This window comes from Arctopsyche grandis, chromosome 9 (assembly GCF_051622035.1).
Source record: "Arctopsyche grandis isolate Sample6627 chromosome 9, ASM5162203v2, whole genome shotgun sequence".
NCBI lineage: Eukaryota > Metazoa > Arthropoda > Insecta > Trichoptera > Hydropsychidae > Arctopsyche > Arctopsyche grandis.
Window position 1 is genome coordinate 2,321,157 of NC_135363.1, and position 23,422 is coordinate 2,344,578.

Here is a 23,422-nt window from a genome sequence, read left to right on the forward strand (position 1 = left end):
CAAGCGGAATTAATTTGAATTGATAAATATTTAAAAATAGCTGTCGTTAAAAGTAATAATTTGTTCAATGAAACAATTTTTTATGGCATCTGTTTGATAGGAAAATTTCATATTTTCATATCAACCACGAGCCTTTTGGGGTTGGGCTTTTGCCTAGCGCTGAGAGGTCACCGGGTTCAATCCCGTGAGTTGACCTCGATTGAAAAGAATTTATTCCGAGTATAACCTTAAATGTTGCTGGTCAGACTTGTTTCCTATGAGAGTTTGTCAATTTATCTGATTTCATTGTGGAAGCGTTTCCTCTATAAAATTGGCAAAAACCATCTCACCATTATTTGAGTATGATTTCAAAAATTTATTATCTATACTATACATAGATGTCTCGTTAATTCTTATATATAGTATTTGTATTATGCTTACATATGTATGTAGGGTTGGAATTGAACAAAAGGCTGATGTATGGTTTATGGCTGAGAAAGAGTATGTTACGACTGATTGTGAGAAGGGGATGAAAAGGGGTAGAGATATAATGGTTAGTCGCAGTTGGACCTGTGCTCCGCGCGGTTGGTCGCTAAGCCTCCGCACGTATCATCTTAATAAACACAACATGACTGAAAACGCACGTGTTTGGTCTTCACCTCAACCGCCACATCCTAATCGTGGTCCGGAACAACGTCATCTGTCAGGATTATTTACCACATGTATATGTCAGTGTTCTTATATATTGTATATGTATTACATATATGTATATCTGGTCACAGTGACGCGTAAGAGTATTGTGTAATGTCACTATGGCAAAATATGTAAATAAATGAATGTTTAAAATTGAATAATATGGAAACTCACCATATACACGCCAGCCAATGCGCTATGAGGACGAACGTGGCCATAAGCAGCAAAAGCACGGCTGTGCCGTACTCGGAGTAGCGATCGATCTTGCGGGCTACCCTCACCAGCCTCAGGAGCCTTGCAGTCTTCAGCAGCCCGATGAGCGTGGTCGTCTGCAAAGACGGACACACACCCCCTTACAGACCACGTGGCACGGCCCGCCGACACAAGCGCGACCACCTCGCAATTCACAACAAACGATTGCCACGCCATACTTCGAGTGGTTTCGGCGAGCTCCGGCGCGCGGCGTGTACCAAAAAACCCGCGCGCCTCGGCGAGCTCCGTCATCCACCGACCGACCGACCAAATATTGCATGGCAAACGTTTCGAATAAATTTTGAGAAGATCAGTGAATAAAATATGTTTGCTGTGAATCAATTAGTCAAAGGTGAAAATTAAAAATAAAAATCAACGATAAAATTAAGAGTGAAATCCATCATTTGTAGCAATAAACGATTATTTATTTGATTTTTTTTTAGATTAGATTTTATTTCAATTTAATTATACTGTATTTAATGTTTATATGTAAGTACTAAATAAGTATAATATACTTAGTATTAAATTTAATTCAAACTAACTACCATTTTTTTTTTGGAATCAATAATAATCTCAAATGCAGGTGTACACAAGGATCTAATTAGGACGATCGACGGCGCGCAATTTAATGTAAAAAAATATATAAAAGCATTAATTTGCTTGCCGTTGATCGTCAATCAAACTCGACTTAGGATATTTAAAATAAAAATATAAAAATTAGCGAAACTTCAATTAAGTAATAATAAAAAATAAAGCGTTGTATTAAAAACAAATCGTGCGAATATTTATATTGTCATTAGAAATATAGTAATATTCTTTCAATCAATATATGTATATAGTATATAAATAGAGTACTTATATTTAATAAAAAAGCTTAAAAATTTACTAGCCTAAAGCTGTACATTATATAAATAGTTTTTTTGGCAGTCGGTTGTGTCAAGTCATTGATTTTTTAAAACAATTGTAAGTATTTTTATGAATCTGTTTTTACTATAGAAATATTTTTCGAGTTTAATATTGAAAAAAAAGTTTTTTTTTTGATGATACTGTTTTATTAATTTAAAAAAAATTATTATTTAATAAAAATATTCCAAAAATAAATAAAGTCCCTTAAGTATTAGTATCCGATCATATTTTCTTTGTAACCGTATCCGCTGTAAGCCCGTATTAAATTAATTACTCTTGAAAACGGATTCCGATAAAATATCCTTTGTATTATGTAACATTGGCAAATTGTCCTTTTTAGAATAAGGGCACATTTTAACCGACGGTTAAACATAAAAATTTTCAATTATTTTATATCTTGAAATAAAACTTAAATTTAAAAATAAAATAATACAAAATTAGTGTTCAACTGTTGTCTATGATTCGTGTTTGTTTGTTTGTCTGTTTGTCATGTACATGTGTGTGTGTGTGTGTGTGTGTGTATAAAGCGGAAGATGGAGTGTTCTCATCTTCTTCAAAAACAAGAACTAAATTGGCGCTGATGCTGCTCATGCATTACATATAAAAAAAACGGCTTGAGACGCAGCTTGCAAATACGTCCATTTTCAATTCTTCCAAAAGTATACTCAATTCGACTCAAAACTGCCACTTCCAACTTTAAAGTTTGCGAGTGTGGTGCGCGCTTGTTTTGACAATTCAAAAAATCGAACAAGAAAAAATCTACTAATGATATTCGGCTGAAAATCTGAAATCGATAATATCGTCTCTGATGATTCGCGGATTCGGTTCGAGGGAACTTGATCTTATGGGCGTACCCTCCACCATGTCGACCAATCAGAGCGCGACTCTTCCGAGTCGCCGCCCCTTTAGACCAGCTCTCGCCGAACCGAATCCGATGCATGATTCTTTTGCAAGTAAAAGCTTTTTTTTAAGTTTTGTGACGATATATTTAATGGACGATGATAATGATGATGATGATGATGATGATGTTGATGATGGAGGCAGGTGGCTGAGGGTTAACACAAGCCTACGGTTTTACAAAAAATGGTGAAGCGTCTCGTATGCGGCAGGTCCTGGCAGCCGAGGGGACCGGGTTCCAAATTTCCCGAGAAGCCTTCCACAAGCCTTAAATGTGCTCTAGTGCTGGCAACCTGCGCTGTATTACAATCACACAAGTGCTAATGGGATGTTACGCCTTCCATATTTCGACTTTGTAAACTTTGAACCAGAGTTTCTCAATCATAAATTTAATTTAACTTCATTCAACTCCTCGCCGTTTCGGTACCATCAGTGGTTGTACTATTTTCACTTCAACAAACGAAGTTTAAATTTGTGGATCGCTTCCGAATGGGCCAATCTACTTGAACAATTACCTTTTTTTTTAGAATGTTATCATATTATAGAACTACATTAAATATAATACGTAGCTAAATTAAAATTAAAATTTCAAAAATTTACTGCTATGATGTTGACACTATTTAGAAAGAAAAAAAAAAAAACTAAACTAAATGAAAGGGTTGTTTTTTTTTTTAGCAAATTTGGACTAATATAGGTAAAGTTTTATCATATCAAACTCTACAATACTTAAGAGTTTAGATTCAGGCATTCAAAAATATATAGGAAAATGTACCAAATAAAATAAAAATAAAATTTGTTTATATTGTTCTTAATTTTTTCGTAACTACATATGTATGATATTATTTTAATATCAAATGTATTTTTTTGGTAATAACATAAATTGCTTTCGACAACAATTTGAGCATTATTTTGGCCTATTAAAAATATGCGAAACGAAATAGTGACAGTTTTTGAATAAATATAGTAAACCTCCAGCTGATGAAAAAATAGGCCCAATTCGAAATTTAAGCAATATCTTTCTTTTAATATGTGTTATTTTTTGATTAATTCAAAATACATACGTTGATTTATGATTCAAATTTTCACACGATGCATTGAGTAGGTTTGATATTAAATGAAAATAATAATTGGACACTAAGTATGATGTGTATTATACTTATGTACTTATGTATATAGGCTCAAAGTATGTGTCACTTCAAGTGTCATCGATCAGCCGGAGGTTAGGATTCTATTTACGTATAAGTACTATTTGTATTGAATATATAATATTATATTAATTTAAAAAAAATTATTATTTAATAAAAATATTCCAAAAATAAATAAAGTCTATTACGTATCAGTACTATTTGTATTGAATATATAATATTATGTTTGAACCGATCTAGCACGAGACTTACGTAAAGTGTACATGCTATCGCATTCACCCCCCACTAGACCCGCGATGGCCAATTACATTTCGTTTCAGTTTCGCGTTGTATTTTGGTCAAGAAATACAACATTGTTGGTGCGTATAATTTGAATTTTATTTTTTGTTAGTTTTGAGTTCGTGTTTCGTGCTTTGAAATATTTACATAAATAAAATTTTAATATAGAATACGTAAATTGTTGATATTATTAATTTATTTATGGAAATTTATATTTTTTAAACGATAAAAGTAATTGTCATCGTCATGTTACACTGTTCGACAAAAAATAACGACTTTTTTTTGGTTCCGAGACAAGATATGACTTTTCTTATAGATCTATACCCAGTGAACACGAATCTGGTATTAAAAAATGTTGATAGGCTCGAGATTCGAACATATATGTGTTTTTTAAAACGAAAACAAAAAATAGTGTGGCCAGAACACTATCCCCAATAAACATGTTTCAATAGAAAATACTCAATATAAAATAGTATTAACAGTGGGAAAAAATCCCAAGTGAAAATACGTACTTTTGACTTTTGATTTGAACTGGACGACTACTTAGAGAGATTTGAAAGCTGAAAAGTACTACAAATGAAAGATAAAATACTCGATTATAGATTACAATATTCATTTTGAACAGAAAATTGACAGATTTTGAGACATCGACCGAACAATACCAAGATATAGAAAAATCGCGCGATTTAAAAACACATATGTCTCCGAATCTCGAGCCAATCAATATTTTTTATTACTAGATTTGTATTTACTGGGCATATGTAGATCTATAAGAAAAGTCATATCTCGTCTCTGAACCATTTTTCGTGTCAAACAGTGTTATGGACAGCAAAACTTACATTAATATTATTAAAGATATATTGTAATATAATATTATAATACGTCCTTTCAATGTTACAACATATTGTACGAATGCGACAGCATGCTCGGTTCTCGTAAGCCTCACGCTACATCGAATCGAATGTAGTGTTGAATCGACACATTTGTGTCGATTCCGATAGAAAGCGTCTCATGTTAACGAATCGTTAAATTCAAACAGACTTTCGTTAATGGATTCGAGCAGACCGAAAACGAAATGTTACTTACATAAATGTTCTAAAAAAAAAAAAGAAGAAACATCGCTTCACGGTTCACAAGACAAACGATTCACGAGAAGAACGGAAGATTAACGATCGTACAGAAACGAGAATTTGTATGTCGATATCGCATACTCAGCTTGTATCGTAGCAGGAAAAAATGAAATAAAAGTAAATTTAAAATGCGCCGGAAAGTTGAATTTTTTTCTAAATTTATCACGAGTGTTCGAGAGCGTGTTATGTTTTGACGAATTTGGCATTTTCGAATGTGTCCGGCGCGTGTGAATGATCGGACGTAAAATGAAATTGGACATGTTTGTTTAAGTGAGCCGGTCGTACGTACTTTTTTGCATTGTTTCGGCCAAAAAACGCGAGGCAAAATGGCGGCCATTGTTTCGGCGACAAATTAAAATATAAATGGCGTTGTTCTCGCAATCGCTGCTTTACGTCTCCCGCGGGAACGGAATACGCAAACGGACGCGTTTCTGTGACGTTAACCTTCCGGTCAGGGGTGGCCAACTTTTCGGCGGTGAGATAGGTCCTAAAATGTACCAAAACACATGGCGAGATACAGATGTTGGCCGGGGTGTATGCAGTTATTGGCCGCTTGAAGCAAAATACTAGTGTATTACTGTCAGTGTGCAGGAGTACCACCATCATGTATGAAAAAGATCAGTGTCTAACAACTGTAACATATCCTCTGAAATGTCTTTTTCCTGTCAAATACTAACTGTATTATCTGTCACGTTTAATAGGGATTGTTAACGTCTGGAATTTCTTGATGGAAGTTTGCGATATTCTAAAGCGGCTTATGCACGCTCCAATTAGCTATCTCAAATCGGAATCGAGCAGTCTATCACGAATGCAGTAAGCGAAAGCTCATTTTCTAATTAAGAAAGCTTTGCTGACGTACATAGTTATCAGTAATTATATCAATTTTTGAACTTTAAAATCCAAGTGGCCAACAACTGTGAAATACTATCGGCGGACTGGGCCACTAAATCGGGGGGAATTTATTAGTAGAATTATAACTAGTGGGTATATTTAATTAAAGTGAATGCTAAATGTAATGCATTTTTTATTTAGTTTAAAATCGAATAACAGGTCTGCTCAAATTGTCAGTCTAGACAACATAACCAGTAGCGTGGTCTAGTGGTGAATGTTGAATTATCTCGTACTTGATGTTACGAGTTCGATTCCCGCTAAGTCTCGCTATTGGCCAGACCTTGGTTTGTCAAGGTCGATCGTTTCTTATCAGAATTTGCCAATTTTTATGATTTTCATTCAAACGATTCCTGTAAAATTGGCGTTTCCTTCCCAATTTTCTGTTGCGAACCTTTAGTTATTGTTATATCTTAGGTTTCGCCATATTGCTCACCATAGATGTCTCTGTGGTTGTTTATCGAATATAAAATTCGTATTGTTACATGAAAGTTATTCATCGTTATTTATCGTATTAATACGATATTTGTAATATCTGACGATAGATGGCAGATATTGTTTAGATTTACATGTATCTATGTAGTAATTATGTGGACCGGGAAGGCGCATTTGGGGTTTGCCAGTTAAGCCTTCCTGGTATATTTGTATATTAGTCAGCAGCGTGGCTCGGTGGTTAAGCTTCTGCTTAACACTGAGAGGTGCCGAGTTCGATCCCTTGAGCTGACCTCGATTGAAAAGAATTTTTCTGAGTATATCTGTAATGCTGCTGGTCAGACCAGGATTTGTGACTCCTGGTTGATCGTTTCCTATCAGAGTTTGCCAATTTTCTCTGATTTCATTGTTGAAACGATTCCCGATTAAAAATTGGCTAAAAATCCTTCCTACCCACTATGTCACCACTATTTGAGTATGATTAATGTAAATATTACAATAAAAATGTATGTACAATTCATAGATGTCTCGTTAATTGTCGAGTTTAAGTCAGTGTCTCGTAATTTAGCGACTTATGTATGTAATAAAAAAATGCTGTATTGTTTGTAATTTGGCCAGGAAGGCGCATTGGGGTTTACCTGTAATGCCTTCCTGGTATGAAATAAAATAAATAAATAAATAAATATGTATGTAAAAACATGTATGTAAAAATAAATAAATAAATAATATGAGCCGTTATATTTTATAGTGACGGAAGTCCAATTTTCAGTTTCAAAAACACTTTCTGTTTGACATTTCTTGCACTTATTTTATTTTATTCGAAATCTGATACACGATGAAATGATTTATATAGCTAATTACAATAACTAACTTTGCAAATTTTGCATTATTTTAACATAAAACACACATTTTTGACTAACTGGACGCCTGGCGTCCAGCACAGTGACTAGTGGATTTTTTTAGCACAGTATAAGACATGTTGTTAATTACAAAAATGGCTCAGAAGTTTTACATAATTGTTTGTTCAAATGAATATAATATTAAAAAAATGTTAAAAAGTTTTTTAAAAATGTACCTCTTCTATAATTTGTATATTAAACTATTATTTTGAATAAAAATACAAATAATTTTATTTTCCTACCGCCATCTATGTATGTTTAAAACTAAAAACTGGATAAACGTCAGGCACTCTTCAGAAATTCAAATTTCAAACGCGTCTAAAACGATTATTTTTCTCCATCATAATGGCGGAGGATACATTTAATTATATTGATGACCAAAATGAGCAATATGGCAAAATATGAAAACGATCGGATAAGAGGCAAATTTTTTCCTGAATTGTAATCGTAAGTGAAGCTAAAAGGAGGTCTGTAAAAAAAGCACCAGACGATACAAGTTTTTCACTCCACATTCAATATTTTATAAATCAAATTCAATATTTTTCATTTCAAATTAAACATTACAAAAATTTAATCGAGCAATTAAATTAAATCAAAGAGAATATTGAATAACACTTTATCAAATTTATTAAAAAACTATCGAATTGTTTGGTTCAATTTTTGAAATATTTAATTTGAAATGAAATATATTTAATTTGATTTGTATAATACTGTATTTGAAGTGAAAAGCCTGCATCAACGGATGCATTATTAAATATTTCTTTAAAAATGATATTTAATTTGAATATTGAAAATATTGAATTTGGAGTAAAAAACCTTTCGTCAGGCTTATTTCCGTAATGAAATTGAACGATTTATCGGGGATTCAAACCAATTAGAATGTTTCACTCTTCATATCTATTTTTTTAATGTTATTAAAAAGTCGATATATCGATATGCCGATATTTAAGTTTTAAGAAGTTGTTCAATCATATGAATATAAATTTTAAAATTGTATTCTAACATTGCACCCGATGATATTCCACTAGTAAAATATATAATAGTCAGTTTTACAATGCAGAAATAATTCCATCCAAAGATAAATTCCAAATTTGAATTAATACAATGCTAATTTACATTATATGAAATTTAATCCAAATGCAGAACAAAAGCTATACAAAAGGCAAAGCCGTTTATTATTAGTATATCAATAAAACAATACACGTCACATAATACGGCAAGAACACGTGCAACAACGATTAATTAGTATGCATGTAATTCAACCCCTCATTACTGGGGAAAACCCTCATGCATTTTCCACCACCGACAAGCAAAATATATTTTTAAAAGGCAATAATTTTAATTAACGCCGCTATTACCAAGCCGTCCCTATTTGCCTAAGGAAAAGTGTAATTAATCTTCATATGCACATCACTCATGTATAAGCTGAAGCTTTTAAACGATTAATTATATACAATTATTATAAAGAGATGTAACTTAAATGTAAGTATGTATATTATACTTACTTAATAATGTGTTGTAAGTGAAGACATAGAATAATACGGAATACTTAACTTTAAAATTAGTATTCGTTCCGCATTGGCGAGCAATTTGAGATAATTCTGCGCCACCACCGTTTCTGAAACGGTGGGTTTTGCGATTGTCGCTCTAGATAGGGGGTGTTAGTTGTGCACATATATATTGTATATATGTATATTTGTATATTTCCGGGTAAGGAAACGTGGGGGGATTGAGCTGTCTTTCAGGGCTCGGATTGAACGTATCCGAAAAAGGAAATTGGTACACCTTCGACACAATGTTGGCCGGGATTTAAATTCAATACATATGTATTTACGAGACTGAAATGTGAAATTACGTCAGATTTGTTTAGTATTAAAAATAGTTTCAGTTAAAATTATAGGTATTTAAACAATTCAAATCTGACAAAAAGGGTGGGGGTGGAAAGTAAAACAAACAAGGCTACTGGCTATTGGTAGAGGGTGAGCCGTTTCCATTTCCAAATTTTTTGGATTAATAAACTTGTTTATTACGATTATATTTCATCATCGACTCTATCGACGGCCAAACCTCGCAAAATAGCAAAGTTTCAAAGCGATCGGAAATGTTTAGGAAGTTTGTCAGACCAATTGATGAAGTAAAACTAATAATAAGCCCAAAATTAAGCCAAAAAAACGAAATCGTAAATACAAGATTAGTCCAAGCTGTTAGAATTTAGGGTTTAAAATTTGGCATTATATTATTAACATATTTATATAACCTATTAGTGAAACAAAAATATATTAAGAGGTATTTAGAGTCTACGTATAATGCAAATTTTATAAGGAATAGTGTGAAATATATAAGGTTATAGGCGTTTAAACAATTAAAATTAGACAAAACGAGTGAGTGGCGAAAATTCAAACATCTAAAGCTACTGGCCATTAAATGTCACCGTCTCTGAAATTTTTGCATTCTTAAAAGTGTTTATTAAAATTATTTTTCACTATCGAATTTTTATTTATCTATCTATCGATTTAAATTTCTATCGGTGACCAAACCGCGCAAAATTGCAAAGTTTCAAACCGGTCGGAAGAATGTTGGAATATTGTCTGAACGATTTGCGAAATAGAACATACAAAAGTGAAATTCGTAAAAGAGGGTACAAAATTTTTTTTAAACTGTTACCGATTTATCAAAATAAGCAAAATGAGGTGTAATTTGTAAAAAACAGTTAAAAAAATTATTTAACTGCTACAAATTTGTCAAAATTAGCAAAAAACATCAACAACCATCTTATTTCGGGTTTTGACAAATATTAATATAACAATATTAATAAACATATGTACATTTTTTATGAGAAAGACATTTTCGGTTTAAAAAAATCATTATTTTAGTAATTCTTCAATTTATGTAACTTCTTTTACAATTCAAAAGTTCACCTATTAGAATGCATTTTTAGTGGATATAATCAAATTTTCAAAAATAAATTAGACGTCATTTTGCGTAATGGAATTAACCCACAAGTGTAGTGTATTGATATCTAGAAACTACATATTATATTAGCAATAACAATAAATAGCAAACATCATTTTTGCTAGCATTACATTGAGATTTTTGATAATATTATAATATTTTATAAGTGTGTTACAAAAAGTTGAATCATTTAAAAAAGCGTTCAAATAGTTTTTTTTATTGAAAAATGAATTACAATTTAATTTAAACTTTTGACAATCGCGTTAACAGTGTATAGACATAGATGGCATCTAAAATATTACATTATAATGACCGTAAATAATTTATTTGTACATTTTATATAAATTTTTCTGGCAAAGAATTCCTTGACCCATTTTTGGCACGTTTTATCACTTAAGTGTTTCCAAAAATAACGAATAATATAACTAATTGAAAATGGAAGCTTTTATTTTTCAGCGAAACACATCTACATATGTACATATGTTTGTTTAAATGAACTTTAACTAGAATAATATTATATAAGATTGTAAATATATATAATATAATATATCTAATTTGTTTCAAGCTATGTATGTATTCACTTTTAGTGTTATTTATTTTGATATAATAATATATATATAAAGAGAGTTTGGCGTGTTCCGCTTTGACTTTCTAAGCGACGAAGTTTCCACAGTTTGAAATTTGTTTTTGTGATTTTTCACTTCCGTTAAAACTTTCCGTGACGAGACGTAGATTTTGACGATCTTTGAAAAACTCTGTTTGCTGTGTGAGAAAAAAAAATGTTGACTAAAATATCGAAAAAACGTAACATCCCAAATACGAGCTATAAAATTGCGTGTGATATGCAAAGTAAAAAGGAATCGAAACGAAATAGAAAACAATATAAAAAAATAAAAAAAATTAACGAACGGAAAGATTCGAACGAAAAAAATATATATAATATATATAAAAATCAAAAAACGAACAATAGAATCAACCAAAACTAAATGAAAAATTTACGTTCAAAAATAAAAAGGTATTAGATAAATTAATCCAATCTTCCAAATACCTCGTCGTTCTCCATGCCCAACTGTGGAAAGCAGAACAAAACATCTGAATGTCTACGAAAAAATATTCAGTGGGGGAGGGGGAGGGGGACCAGGGGTTCAATAAGACGGGGGGGGGGGGGGGCTGAGAAGGAACAAGAAAAAACAGTGAAATAAAATAAAAAAAGAAAATATATAGTCGCCATGTCCAATTTTCCTCTGTCGGGGGGTTTTTGTTATTTTTTTTTTTTGTTATTTTATTTTGTTCTTCGTTTGTGGGCTGCAACACACAATCAACGGGTACAAAAATGAACGTGACGCCCTTCGGATGCTGATTTCGATCATTCGAGCCTTATCTACACACTGTCGAAACGATGTGTGTGCGTAGAGGTGTGTCAGTATGTGACCATTTTGTGAAATGTTCGAAAGATCAATTTCGACAGCCAAGTGTGGACAAGGCTTTATATATGCCAATTACGAAAAAAACTCACAGCCACTCCAAATTTTATGTTACCTAGTTTGCACAAGCGTAGAGGACCCTCTATAGGTGTCGATGATCCTCTACTGGGCTCTCTATCTATCTTTATCACGATCATGCTTCGTACTCATCGTTGGGGGTGTGACAATGATAGATAGTTAGATGCTAGTATATTTTGAAGAAAAGCAGGTAAAAAATAACCCAACATGGAGTCCTCTACGCTTTACGTAACATGGAGTTGGTTCGAGATTTAAATATCGTAAACCGAAGTGCGCCTCTGTGATGAGATGACCTCGTCGGATGGGGACGAAATGGATTAAAAATAAATTTAAAATAAAATTAAAATGTGGCGCCAACATCTATCTATATATATATATAGACAAAAAAATGAAAACGAAAAAATAAAATAAAATAATAATATAAAAAAAAAACAACAAAAGAAAAACACAAAAACATTCAAATATATAATATAGTATAAATGCATTCGTAAACATCGATAATAGATATATAATAGTAAATAAAACACATTTAGATAGAATAATTAGATATGAAGCGTAAAAAATGTCACTTTGCAATATTAGAGGATATATTATATATATATGTATGTGTATGGAGGTGTAAGGATTGATGCACATCAAATATGTAGAACATTTAAATACAACATTGTGCAAATGAAATATGTAACTACCGTGTTGTTAGGTCTCCAAAAATTCAATTATCCAATGAAGGTAGCAGAGAGGTGTTAATATTGCTAACAAGACAAGTTTAATCAAGTGGAATTACATATGTATCTAAAACTCAACCAACTCAATTAAAATAAAAACAATATTATATTATATGTAGTTGAATCGAATCTTGTGTGAGACTTACTTAAAATGTACATTCTATCGCACTCACCAATGGCCAATCACATTTCGTTTCAGTTTTGCATTGCATTTTGGTCAAGAAATACAACATAGAATTTCACTTATATTTTGAGTTCGTGTTTAAAATTTTAATATAAAATATGTAAGTTGTTGATATTATTTATTTATTTATGGAACACGTATATATTTTATATTAATGGAAATTTATATTTTTTAGACGATAAAAGTAATAGTCAATGTCATGTTATGAACAGCAAAACTTACAGTAATATTATTAAAGACCTTGCATTGAATTATATCGTAATTATATTATATAATTAAAAAAAATATTGCACGAATGCGACAGCATGTACGGTTCTCGTAAGTCTCACGCTATATCGCACCGACTATAATCAGCAGTATAACTTGGAGGTTGCGTTAATGCTAACCACCGAGTGGTTCCCGGGTTCGAGCCCCGGGTTGACCTCGATTGAAAAGTATTTATTCGGAGTATTTCTGCAGTGCTGCTGGTCCAACTCCAAATTGATCGTTTCCAATCAGAGTTTGCCAATTTATTTAATTTTCTTGTTGAAACGGCTCCTCGTCAAATTGGCAAAACCGTCCTACCAACTATTTGTCACCACTATTTGAATATGATTTCAAAATTATAATTTATATATCTATAAGCTTAATAACATAGGTGTCGCTCAGGGGCAACCCGTAGTGGCATCAAGGTAAAATATAATATATATATATATATATATATTTTAATAAAATTCAACATACCAATGGAAAACATTAGTTTGAATTTGACGAAACTAAATTACGTTTATATTATACATAATAATTGATGATGTTTTTATATTATATTAACCAACAGCATAGCTCGGTCGTTAAGCTTCTGCTTAACACTGAGAGACGTCGTGTTCGATCCCATGAGCTGACCTCGGTTGAAAAGAATTTTACAGAGTACATCTGTAGTACTGCTGGTCAGACTTGGATATTTGTGACTCCAGGTCGATCGTTTCCTATCAGAGTTTGCCAACTTTCTCTGATTTCATTGTTGAAACGGTTCCCGTTTAAAATTGGCTAAAAATCCTTCCTACCTACTACATATGTCACCACTATTTGGGTATGATTAATGTACAATAAAATTTATGTACAATTCATAGATGTCTCGTTAATTTGTGAGTTTTTCAATGTCTCGTAATTAAATGACTTTAATAAAAATGCTGCATTGTTTGCAATTAGCCAGGAAGGCGCATTGAGGTTTAATTGTAAGGCCTTCCTGGTTTATATGTAAAAAATAAATAAATAAACAAATTTAAAATACTTTTTATATGTACTTTTTATATATAAAACTGTATTATGTATTTTTTTTTATAATTAATCAGGTTATTGTAACAATGGTAGGAAAGCTTTCAAGTAATGCATCAAATAGCACAGCTTTTCAATTTTGAACTCCCTTTTTCCCTTTTTATATTTAAATGATCACAAAATGAACAATACAAATTAAAACTGCACTATATTTTATTTTATTATTCATATAATTATAGTATACATATATATTAAAAATGAGATCGATTTATAATGTAGTATAGAAAGCGCTTCATCCACAGCGCGTGCATTTGGACGAGCCCTTATATTTTTAGAAGGGCGAAACTATTTCCGAAACAAAGTAGACGTATAGTATATGCCTTCTAGTTAAACTTTCGCGCATATTAAGATAATTAAGTCGCTGTTCGTAGACGTTATCGTCGGCTAATGGGTTATCCATTAGATGGGAAGGGGATGGGCAAGGTAAGGGAGTGACGTGTGAGGGTGGCGGAGAAATTTCAAAGTTTAACTTTGATGATGATTTTCCGGCCATCGGTTTAATCTCTTCCATTTTGGCTTTAATCTTATTTACTATAGACACGTACATATGTACATACGTTCGTATGTGAATTTTATTATTATTGTGTTTGTATTATATTATACTAGTTGTTTTACCCGGCTATGGTCAGTATTTGTAATATAAACATCGTAAACATGGCGAATCTAATAGTAAATATTCATTTCTATGACTCGTCGTCATAGAAGTTTTAACTTGTTTACGATTCCCAACCAAAGGTACATATATATTAACATACAAAGTATCTTTCGAAATTATATATTAGATAAAATAAATACAGTTGGTGTGATATAATTATTCCATACATATTTGATACATTATAACTAATAATTGGCTAGGGATATTCAAATTTGCTAAGGAAATGGAACGTTGGGTCGTTTGCATAAGCAATCATAGGTTTCTGAAATCTGATAGGAAGTAAACCTGATCGATTTTCGTAGCATATCATTATATTAAGAAAATATTTAGTTTCTCTAAATGTTCCATTGACAAATTCTGTGATAATTTTACATACATAAATACATATATGTATATACGCATTCTCGAAAAAAATAAATTTTCAGGATTTTTTTGTATAACAAAAACGTCAAACTATGTTACTATTAATCTTTGTAACATAGTCAAACTATGTTACAAAGAATGAGACTAAATTTAACATTCCTTTGTGATCTGCTATTCAAAGGAGCCGCTAAATGTATTGTTACGTACGCCGCGGATTAAGCGAATAGAATCCCAGAGACTATTTGACCGTTCAAGGGTTATCTGTTAACGGATGAACTAAGTTCTTGCACTTAGGATCAACGGATATCTGTTAACGGATTAACTAAGTGCTTGCACTTATTTCCAGGATTATATCTGGACTCTAAGTGCATTTAGGCTAAACAATGACCGTTATTAGTCCTTTCTCAGAATCGGTACCGGGGGACCTAATGTCGTGGAAATACATATCCGAATACGTGACTATACAAAAGGTAAACAGAATAGACGTCCTGAAAGATCTACCCTTTATAAGGTGGTACGTAGGCGATATCATGTCATTCTGGACTGAGTACTGCCAGTGCGTGTATCTCCTTAATCATCAATAAAGGCTGTGAAACGACTTTGGCCTTTTACTTGGATCCTCCACCCACCCCTACGCAACAGTATCATAAATTTAAAATTAAAGATAAAGTATGCCAAAAATAGCGTATATACATATACTTGAGACTGAAAAATTTATTTACTTTTTATAATTGATTAAAATAATAAATGATAACCGACAATAAACCTTGGTTAATTTATTGATATTTTAATCGCAATGAATTAAATTTTATTGCACTAATTGTTTAAATAAATCAATACTGATATAAATCAATACTGAAGTGGAATTTTTCGGTAGTGCCGGTATTGATATATGTCGGTATTTATGGATTTACTAGTACATGTATGTGTAGATACAATGATGATAGATCAATCTGTCAAGATTGATATAATCACAAGTGATTATTTAGATATGAAAATCAGTTTCTTTAATCTGAAATAATATGAATTGAAATGTGCTTCAATATTTTTATCATGTTAAGGATACTCAGAAGTAAATGTTCAAATCCTCATGTCTAGAGATTATTGGTATATTTAAGATTTTTCAAAATAAACTTTCTATTTGGATTTTCAATTTAAGTAATTCCAAAGATATATATGTTTACATTAAAAACAATCGGGGATCAAACCATAAACCTTTCCGTTAATTAATTGAATAGTTCATTGAAACTTTTGAATGTATAAAATATGTCTATATTGTAAAATAGCAAGAAATTGAGATGCTAAATGGATGTACAGAGCGTTCGCTCCGATTGCGAGAAGTTTTAGTGGAAAACACCGATTTTTCCGTACAAATTATTGAAATATTTAAAATATTCATTATGAATCTTCTTCTCCAGAGTTTTCAGTATCTTTTAAAAATAAAGTAACAGTGATTTTATCCCACTATTAGACCATTTTCGTGTCTTATAATTGGAGCTTATCCATACAGTAGCTCGGACTGAAACAGGATCGTGTATAAACGACTTCAATGTGCGATATTGACGTCCTCCACCTGCTTTGAAAACCTATGCCTCCTTCCAAGAGTTGATTTTGGGCAGGTCTGGGTCGTTTCCACCCATTCGACCCCGACGGACTAAAACCCACCCACCGCTCCCCAGCGCGCCTTTTTTTGTAATGGATATTGATGGAGAGTGATGACCCAGCGAAACTCCTACAACTCGACCTTACACGTAAACACTAAGAGGTTCAAAAACCCAAAAAATACTAAACTAGCGTGACTAACTTGACGGGTTGGTTTTTTCCCCCGATTAAAGTAGACATCGACGTGTAAATTCTCAATGTAAAAATGTCCAGATGTAATCTCATGACGGAATTTTCCACATTGATACAAGTGAAAATGGGGGAGACTAATTTAAGCACGTGACACATCACTCTCAAATATAGCACGTCCGTGTTGGAAATTTTATTAAAGTTTAATTTGCGAAATATTCTGCAGACGATGTAGAAAAGTAATAAAACTCGTAGGTACGTTGATTACATATTCATAGGAAGTTCCAGAGTCGTGTTTAAAGTACAAGTTGTTAAGAGTAACCTTTCAAGATGAAGTCAAAAGTATGATGTAATTACCAAAGGAACGGTTTAATTTTATTTTGTACATATATATATATATATATATATATATATATATATATATATATATATATATATATATATATATATATATATATATATATATATTCGGTTGGATAGAATGATGCAGATCTTATTAGCATCGCATAGCAAACAACTGTTAAAACTCGTGCTTTAATATCACATTTAGAACTTGTAAGTTTCACAAGTTTTAACTGCATATGTAGTTTCTACTATTCTCATGTGTAATGCTGATGATATTTTAACTACCATACTCTAAGAAAGGTTTGTTATAAAACAATTTTTAATACTTAAGTAGAGGTAGAATCTAATCATTAAAATGAAAAAATAAGTACTTTATTTTGTGATATGATATATTAATTTGCTTGGAAAGACTGAACATCAATATCTTATAATGTAGTGTTCATACTTTTGGTGCTCGATTTATTTCAATTTTTTGTGTCCAACACAAGGACGTACTACAATCTTTATCTTGTCGTTTGCTTTCCGACATCTTTTGTACATTTAAATTTATCGCCACGAATTATTTCAGTATTATGCGACACACATCTCGAAGATTCGCCCCGCATTCTTGGCAAACCTCGATATCATCTCGGGGGTAAACTTGATTCAAATGTAGATGAAGGCCACAGAAAAGGGAGGAAGCGAGGGGTGGAACACTCTGGAAAACCTCCCCTTTGGGGAAATTCACGCGGGAAAATCCACGGGGGGAGGGGGTGAAAATGACATCAAACTGAGCGCTTTGGCACGCTGCGAAGCTTTTGGCAATCGGTGCAAAGGTTGTGCTCGCGTGGCATATATTTGCGTGCCAAAACCTTCAACAACGTATATACAAGATAGGACAGTATGTTGGCAAACGAATTTACAAGCCATTGTCCATTTGCGAAATCGATACGAACCATTGTGCTTGCTATGATAATATTAATCGTGTTTACACGAACTGCCGCTCATTGTCTCCAAATTGGTGTAAGTCATTACGATCATTGGTTAATTAATGCAGACTAAATTGGACTTGATTTTCCTTTTTCTATAATGTTGAATAACAAGCTTTTCATTATACGGTATTATAAAGCTTGAATTTTTTGTTCGAATAGTTCTAATCTTGTAATCAACTTTGACCGAGATGATTTTCTTGAAATATTGCACACACACAGACAGCAGATGACAATATAATATTTAATCAAAATTTAGGTTGACAGCTACAAAATAAAAAAAGAATTACACTGTTTTACTTTTTTTTTGGTTCAGAGACGAGATATGACTTTTCTTATAGATATATGCTCAGTGAACACGAATCTGGTAATAAAAAATGTTGATTGGCTCGAGATTCGGAGATATATGTGCTTTTTAAATCGCTTTATTTTATCGAGGTAGCCAGTTATCAATAGAATTTTGTTATTAATCCACAAGAATAGTCGAAATATGATTTTTTTAAGTGGAATTTTATTTAATTTCTCATATAAAGATAATTTTATATATTATCCCTATTAATTCAATTCAGATTCATGTAAATACTAGTACGAGCTTTTTGCTCGAAATTTTACCAATTTCAAGTTCAGCACACTTTCAATTAACTCTTTTAAACGAAAACAAAAAATAGTGTGGTCAGAAAACTATCCCAATAAATATGTTTCAATAGAAAAATCTCAATATAAAATAGTATTAGCAGTGGGAAAAAATCCCAAGTGAAAATACATACTTTTGACTTTTGATTTGAACTAGACGACTACTTACAGAGATTTGAAAGCTAAAAAGTACTACAAATGGAAGATAAAATACCTGACTGTAGATTTCAATATTCATTTTGAACAGAAAATTGACAGATTTTGAGACATCTACCGAACAACACCAAGATATAGAAAAATCGCGCGATTTAAAAAACACATACATATTTATATCTCCGAATTTAGAGTTAATCAACATTTTTTATTACCAGATTCGTGTTTACTGGGTATAGATCTATAAGAAAAGTTATATCTCGTCTCTGAATCATTTTTCGTGTCGAACAGTGTTATTAGTGAGTGTTTAGGACCCAGCAGAGTGTATAGACCCCATCAGGTTGTTTACTTTGATACTACATATATTAATATATCAAAATTTGGTAATTGCATTATAAAACGTATATACATATATGTATATAAACGTATATACATATATGTGTATAAAGTGTAATGTAAGAGAACAAAAATGAAGCTTTATAAAACTGTATAACTTAAAAAGAGTTTTTCCACGGTATTTTTATTATATTTATGAAACGTTCCTGGTATACGTTGAGTTAATGTGTGGCTAGGTAAATAAGGAGAATTTACATTTTTCGCAGTGGCGTACGTAGTTGGAATTTATATGTGGGTAATTTAGCGAATGCGGAAACCGCGAATAGCGAAGTTTGATGTTTATAGTGAGACAGAACTTAGTTGGCCGATATTGCAAAATTTATGCGGAAAAGCTTGCAGCTATAAAGTGTGGTTGGTTTCAAGTAAATTTGTAGTCTACTTTTGCTTCGTAATGAGTACATATTAAAATTTGATCGATCGTGTACTGTTGGTGATTGGCTAAGTTTTGCCTGATAGATTTAATCCTCGTCGATGTTTTTCTTTTGACCCTAACTTTATTAATTTTCTCTATATTATAATATACATAAGGAAAATAAACGACAAGCAACAGTTTTCAGTACTAAGCATTTGAGCACTATAATTTTTAATTTCAGCAATATAATTTTTATAAATTAAGTTTTCAATGCAACCTTTATATTATTACTATTTTATTTATAATCAATATTGGATTGTTGATATTTTATATTTATACTACATTATTTATTAAATTATGAGCTGTCCATTATAAAACATACATATATAGGTATGAACATGTAATTCTATTCTTTTGGAAATTTTCATTTTATTTAAATTAACTTTTATTTATTCTCCACAATATTTTCCCAAAAATTTAGATCCCTATTCAACATCCTTTTTTTAAAAAGTTTTTTTTTATTTTGACCCAAAATTAATACACTTAAACCAATGATAAAATTACCCAGATTCATTTTGCCGAAGTTTTCAAAATATGTTAATTTTCCAACTAGCTTAAATATTTTAATTAAAGAATGGCAGTTTAATTTTAATCCTTTATGGATATAGAATGGGCTTTAAAATTAAAAAAAAAAATACATATGAATTATTAAAGGAGCGATTTTTTTTGAAAAGCTCCCGCTCAATATTAAGACTAATTTTCTAAAAATTATTTTCATTTATTCCACATTGCTAATCAGATAAAATTAAACTTCAAGACATATTCTTATATTTAGTAAAACCAAATAAAATTTAAATATTTCGGCAAAGTGAACAGGGTCCAGTAGATGTCACGCTAATATATTTTTAAAACTAATTAATAATTTTGACGTTTATATCAGTTTCAGTTTCAAATGTTGCACAAAATATAAATGTAAATTTAACTATGCGAGTCGTACCAATGATTTTGGCACCCTTAAAAAATATGAAATAAGCACCCCTTTGTCTTTTTTTTATACCTAAATGGTAAAACATACTTAAAGAAATAATATTATTATGAAAATGATTTGATGTATAAAAACTACGTTATATAGACATCGAATTCAAATAAGCTTTTAACCCTCGTAAAAAGTAGGTATAATTTTCTGAAAACACTATCCTCGGTTTTCAGCTTCCTTTTGAGTTAACATAATCCACAGTTAAAAAAAATGATTTGCGTGAATGAATCTAAGCTTTTAAACAAAAATAAAATGCTGGAATTCTTACTATAAGTTAGTAAACTTTAACAGAGTTCTTTGGTGCTTAAAATTCTTTATGAATCTCTAGTACTTGGCATTCTAGAATTTTCTTCCATTATATGAAGTCTTATTATACTTACATATACGACTCATTCATTCAAGATTGAGAGGATCCAGAAATGGCTTCTCAAATATGAAATTGTATGGTTATTATCCCTGGCTATATACGAGTCTTTTTCTAGTACTTTTCCACTATAAATAAATAAAAATCTATAGTAAATATATTGTTCATTTTGTATTTTTCGTCGTAAGAAAGTTTTGCTTCACGTTCTAAACGAACTTGAGATTTTTGCGCCCTTGGCAAATGTCACCTGGTCGATGGATATTTGGCCGATGAACTTTTGGCCGAACGGACATTAGACCGATGGACTTTTGGCGTTCGATGAAATTTTTAATTGTTTGAAATGATTCTTCATATGAACAAAGAGATAAATAAAATTAAAAGAAAATATTATTGCGGATTATCATTTTATTTATCTCTTTTTTCATATGAGAAATAAATTTAAACGGTTAAAATTTCATTCGGTCAAATGTTTGCTCGTTCGAATGTCAGTTGGGCCAAAAATCCATCGAAAAAGTGTCCATTCAGCCAAATGTCTGTCAACCGTTCGTACAGTCAGATGTTCGTACAGACAATGTACAAGCGTTGTCTGTCAACTGACGTATTCTTGCTCAATTATTATCAAGTACACGAATGCGTGCACCTTGTTATTATTATTTTAATAAAAGCACAAAGTCTGCTCTATACAACCTTTAAGACCAAAATGACATAAAAACCAAAATAACGGAACGCTAGCGTAACACTAGTACTAATGAACGTCTTTTTAACCACATCGGTTTTTGATCAGGACTTATATATTGAAAAAAATATATTGATAAAGCAATATACTAACTATGTATATATTGTTTAAAATATGAAACTTTTAACCGATAGCTCGGATTCCTATCCCATATTTCCAATGAAGCGTTTCTCGGAACTATCCATTCGAAAAATTGACGTTTATAATAAATGAACCGTAGCAGTTTCAATGACAACGGAACTCTCCTCGGGATAAAGTTCCAGGAATGCGACGTATTTCCATGGAAGTATTGTAGGGAGGTTGGGATGGAAAAGGTGTATCAAAGTGACATTTTGCAGCGAAAGCTCACCTCGTCCGTGTCGGTGCCGAACAGCAGAAGATCGAACGGTATCGCTGCCACCAAGTCGATCAGGAACCACCCCCTGAGATAGTGCATGGCTATGCGATAGGGGTGAGACACAATTTCATCGCACCCGTTCACATAAGTCGTGCGAAAGTTGATGAGGATGTCCACTATGAAGGTCACGTCCACTGAAATTGGAAGGATTAGAGTTTGCCGCGAAGTTCTGGGTTGTGTGGGTTTCGGGTTGGTTGGGTTGGTTTTTACCGATCATGTCAATGACGACGATGGGGTCCTCGCCGAATTTGGACTTCCGTTTGTCGAAGTCGGGCTCGTTGAGCTGGAAGGCTGCCACGTAGGGTGTGACTATGGCCGTGTACATGACCAGGATGAGGATGAGCCAGTCCCAGGCTGCTTTGTACGGCGAGTGGTGCAAGATGGTCAGACGGTGCAACCGAGGTGGAGGTGCAGGGTACTGCGGGGCAGGGGTGCCCAGCGTCAACACCTGTAAATTCAAAATGGTTCATGTTAATAACAAGGGTTGATTCAAATTATGAATATGAAAGTCTGGTGTTTTTGGTGAAACGACAATTTTCGTTGCCCCTCGAACATACTCCCGTCAAAGTAGGGGTTCCAAAAAACCGCCCGAAATAAAAAGCCGGTTGGCCGGCTTTCACCGGTTTTAGAAAAATACGATTTTTTTTAAGTTTAAAATTTTTATATCAAAAAAAAAATGTAAATATATATATATTTGCATAATATATGTATATCTATATTATGCAAAAAAATAGTTTTTATAAATTAAATTAGGTTATAAACATTATGAACTTTCATAAGATCATTACTTTATATTATTATTACAAATATTACAAATAATACAATTTGTATTATATGTTCATATTTTATTTTTATTTTATTTTATTTTATTTAAAAAAAATCAATACCACAGAGACTTGACAGGTTGCCCCAAAGCGTCAATGTGATTATAATACAAATAATAAAAATCATAAAAATAATAAAAAAAACATCATAAAAAAATAATAAAAATCATAAATAAAAAAAAACATAAAAAAATAATAAAAACCAAGTAAAAAATATGTGTTCCACCAACTC

The 23,422-nt window shown here is 32.0% G+C and overlaps 1 protein-coding gene across 1 annotated transcript in view; it reads right to left on the bottom strand.

Annotated features, from left to right (window-relative positions):
• Positions 1-23,422, bottom strand: part of sei (potassium voltage-gated channel seizure) — a 58,890-nt gene that overhangs the window by 31,119 nt on the left and 4,349 nt on the right. Inside the window, exons 3-6 of the mRNA XM_077438198.1 lie at positions 22,577-22,814; positions 22,319-22,500; positions 11,501-11,521; positions 847-1,001 (exon numbers count right to left, since the gene is read on the bottom strand). Of these exons, the coding sequence (XP_077294324.1) occupies positions 847-1,001; positions 11,501-11,521; positions 22,319-22,500; positions 22,577-22,814 (596 nt within the window). The remainder of the gene's footprint in view (positions 1-846; positions 1,002-11,500; positions 11,522-22,318; positions 22,501-22,576; positions 22,815-23,422) is intronic.